At 51.9% G+C, this 4,037-nt stretch overlaps 1 protein-coding gene across 1 annotated transcript in view; it reads right to left on the bottom strand.

The window, feature by feature from the left end:
- ZMYM3 (zinc finger MYM-type containing 3) overlaps window positions 1-623 on the bottom strand; it is a 14,700-nt gene extending 14,077 nt beyond the window's left edge. Inside the window, 1 exon segment of the mRNA XM_017875876.1 lies at window positions 179-623. Within this exon segment, the coding sequence (XP_017731365.1) occupies window positions 179-623 (445 nt within the window).
- Window positions 624-4,037: the final 3,414 nt, after the last annotated feature.

The raw sequence follows: 4,037 nt of genomic DNA, 5'->3' as shown, positions 1-4,037 counted from the left end.
TCGCAACCCTTCCCCAGTTACCTTTCAGGTCGCCCACTTCCTCAGCCCCGTCCCCCTTTCCCATTGCTCCTCCAGTCCTCCCTTCTCCTGTTGCCCACCCCCAACCTCAGGCATTTACAGGAAGACATTTTGGAGCTACGATCTCTCCTTAGACCCCCCCCCACCGCCTCCCGGCTACTGCAAGATCCCGCTTGCAGGTTCGGTTCGGCTTGAGCAGGCCCGACCCCTACCTGCGGCAGGGTTAGTGCAAAGGCTACAAGCCTAGAACTGCAGACAGCGACGGCCCCGCGCTCCTTCTCCACCTCCCTCCCTAGCAGCCGGGACAGGGGTCGCGGCCCCTTTAAATGGCAGCGCCGCTCGCAGCGCCCAGCGCTCTGCACCAGGCGGGCGGGCGGTGCCAGCAACCAACCCCATTGGCTGGCTCCAGGAGGGGGCTCGCGAGACAGCGCCGGCCCCCGGCGCGAGACTCCCAGTCCAGTGGCCGCCTGGAAATTGCGGAGTGGAGTAAAGCCACTGGAGACGGCGCCTGAGCCCCCGCCCGGGGCCCCGTTAGTTGAGAAGGAAAAGATAGCCTCTGGAGCTTTGAAGCCGGCCCCCCGGGAAAGGCGGCGTCCCCTTTCCATCCAAGGGCCGAGTGCGCTCACCCACCAAAAACACAGATCTACGCACCTGCTCCCCTTACCTGGCTCAAGAGTCTGGCCCCCGTCACACCCTGCCCGCCCTGCCTCCTGGAGCCCACTCTACCCGTGATCCCCTCCTCTCATTCAAATGGTTCCCGGTCCCCTCCCCCTCCCCGTGTCTCTCTTCGCTTCCCACTCGTGTTCACCCCCCCGGCGTCCGGCCCCCTCAATAGTCCCTACCTACGCCATGCAGCAGGCGCCTGCCAAGATTACCCTCCCCCATCCCCACCTCTCCGGGGCCCGCCCCCTGGGCGACTGTTGGGGTAGTGAGTGACAGCGGAGGATGGGGGGAGGCAGGGACCCAGCCCTCACGTGCCCCTCCTCCCCTTGTCTGCAGCCCCGGGGCCCCCAAAACAGTCTGAGAGTCAGAGTTATGGGGTATCTGAAGCTTGATCCCCAGCCACACAGGTCGGGTTAAATGGCTCTGGCTCAGTGGCAACGCCTGTGCGGTAACCGTTACTGCTTGATGACCCCCAAGCCAGGTCCTGCAAAGCCACCCCCTACTCTCTCAACAGTCTTAGGGTAAGTTCTGGGATCTTCTCCCTGAGTCTTCCTGCAGGAGCTCCCTGCATTATCTCTGGAGTTTTCCTCCCTCACCAGGGCTGATCTCTCTGTCTCTGTCTCTGTCTCTCTCTCCCTCCTCCCGCCCCCCTTCTGTCCTTGTCTGTCTCTCTCTTCTCGCTCTCTCTCTCTCTCCCCCTGTCTCTTTTTGTCTCCGTCTCTGTCTCTCTGCTTCTCGTGCGCACGAGCACGCAGGCGCGCTACACGCTCCCCCCTCCTGGATGGTCCTTAGCATGTGGGTGTGGCTGAGGTTAGGCTAGAGAAGTGGAGTAGGGGTAGGTGGCACTAGCGTTAAGCCTACTGCCTTTAAAAAATGTGTGCCAGCATCCATTCTCAGTCCGCATTATATTAATAGTTAGAGCACTTTACAATCCCCGCTCCCCACTTCCCACCCCAGCCCTTAAGGGCTGAGAGCATTTAGTAGCTGAACTACCAGAGGAGGCTCAGGCTGGAAGGAAGTCTCCTTAGGAACAGGAAGGTTTGGTATCCAGTGCCTATTCTAGCCTGCCTCGTTGACTTCTGGCCTCTCCTCTTGGCCACACAAAGCCTCTCCTGGCCTTGTAGTTCTCAGGAGTTTACCCTCCCTTTTTTCATTCCTTTTCCCAGAAACCTTATCCTTCCTAGCTCCCCACATGGCCTTGAGGTTATCTTTGCTCCTTCCTACATACAGAGATAAAAGCCAGAGTTTCTTACTTTTTGGTTTCCCAAATCCAGCTTTCTCTTTATCTTAACCAGCATTCTATGTACTCATCTCCTACCTCCTGTTTATTTCTATTCCTGGACCTCCCCTTTGCGTTTTCTGCTTGTTCCATCTCAGTTGAGCCACGTAGTTTTTTCTATATTGCCTGCCTTCCTCGATATATACTTGAATCCTTGGCCTCTCTGCTTGTGGAGGTGCCTGGTCACTATCTTTCAAGTTGAGGGGAGCTGATCTAATGGAGTTAAGTGGTGTATTATTAATTCTAGGCGCAGTGTGGTGGCCTAAGAATGGGTTCTGGAGTCGGACCAGATTTCTAATCTCAGTTCTGCCTACTTTTTAGCCAGGTGACTTTGGACAAGTGACTTGTCAAGTGAAGGGCCTTAGTTTTCTCCTCTTTAAAACAGATAAGGAAACAATCTAAATGTCCAATAATAGGGGATTTTGGTTATACAACGGACGTAGTCATTAACAACCACATTTTAGGTAGGGCGCAGTGACTCATGCCTGTAATCCCGGCACTTTGGGATGCGGAGGCACATGGATCCTTTGAGCCTAAGAGTTCCAAAGCGGCCTGGGAAACATGGTGAAACCCTTTCTCTACAAAAAATACAAAAAATTAGCAAGGTGTGGTGGTGCACACCTGTAGTCCCAGCTACTCAGGAGGCGGAGGTGTGAGGATCACTTGAGTTGGGAGGCAGAAATTGCAGCGAGCTCAGATGGCGCCACCGCACTCCAGCCCGGGGCAACAGAGGAGGACTCTGTCTCAAACCAAACAAAACAAAACCTCACATTAAAAAAAAAAAAAAGAAAGAAAGAAAAGAAAGAAACTAATGGCAGACAGCACAGAGGATTTTTACGGTAGCGAAAATACCCTCATGATACTGTAATAGTGGATACATGTAAATATACATTTGTTCAAAGATACACAATGTAAATACCAAGGGTGAACTAACTCTAATGTAAACCACAGGCTTTGGTTAGTAATGATGTGTCAATGTAGGTTCATCGATTGTAACAAATTTACCACTCTGATCTGGATGTTGGTAGTCAGGGAAGTCATGACTGCATGGGGGAAGGAGGTATGTGGGACTATCCGGACTTACCTGTCAGTTTTGCTGTGAAACTAAAATTGCTCTTAAAAAATAAAATCTTTATTAAAAAAAATTAAAACCCATAGAATGTACAACACCAAAAGGAAGCCCTTATGTAAACTATGGGCTTTGGTTGATAATGTGTCACTGTACATTCATCACTGCAACAAATTTACCACTCTGGACAGGATGTTGATAGGGAGGCTGTGTCTGTGTGTGGAGAGGGGTACAAAGGACTCTTGATACTTTCAGCTCAATTTTGCAGTGATGCCAAAACTGCTCTAAAAAATAAAGTGGGCCGGGTGCAGTAACTCCTGTAATCCCAGCACTTTGGGAGGCCGAGGCGGGTGGATTACTTGAGCCCAGGAGTTCAAAACTAGCCTGGGCAACCCTGTTTCTACAAAAAATACAAAAAAAAAAAAAAACTATCCCGGTGTGGTGTCGTGCGCCTGTATTCCCAGCTACTCCGGAGGCTGCGGGGAGGGTTGCTTGAGCCGGGAGGCAGATATTGCAGTGAGCCACAATTGCTTCACTGCACCACTGCAGCCTGGGCAACAGAGCAGGACACTATCTGAAAAACAAAAACAAAAAACAAGGCTTGGTGTGGTGGGTTACGCCTGTAATCCCAACACTTTGGGAAGCCGAGGTGGGCAGATCACCTGAGGCCAGGAGTTCGATACCAGCCTAGGCATCATGGTGAAACCCCATCTCTACTAAAAATACAAAAATTACCCAGGCATGGTGGTGCACGCCTGTAATCCCAGCTACTCAGGAGGTTGAGGTAGGAGAATCGCTTGAACTTGGGAGGCAGAGGTTGCAGTGAGACGAGATCGGGCCACTGCACTCCAGCCTGGGCAAAGAGCAAGACTCTGTCTCAAAAAAAAAAACAAAAACAAACAACAACAACAAAAAAAACACACACACACAAAAAAAGCCACTTAAAAAAAAAAAAAGCCGAGACGGGCGGATCGCGAGGTCAGGAGATCGAGACCATCCTGGCTAACA

Source organism: Rhinopithecus bieti, unplaced genomic scaffold (genome assembly GCF_001698545.2).
Source record: "Rhinopithecus bieti isolate Rb0 unplaced genomic scaffold, ASM169854v2 scaffold_10417, whole genome shotgun sequence".
Lineage (NCBI taxonomy): Eukaryota > Metazoa > Chordata > Mammalia > Primates > Cercopithecidae > Rhinopithecus > Rhinopithecus bieti.
The sequence above is the reverse complement of the archived record's forward strand: the minus strand, read 5'-3'. Positions and strand labels throughout refer to the sequence as shown.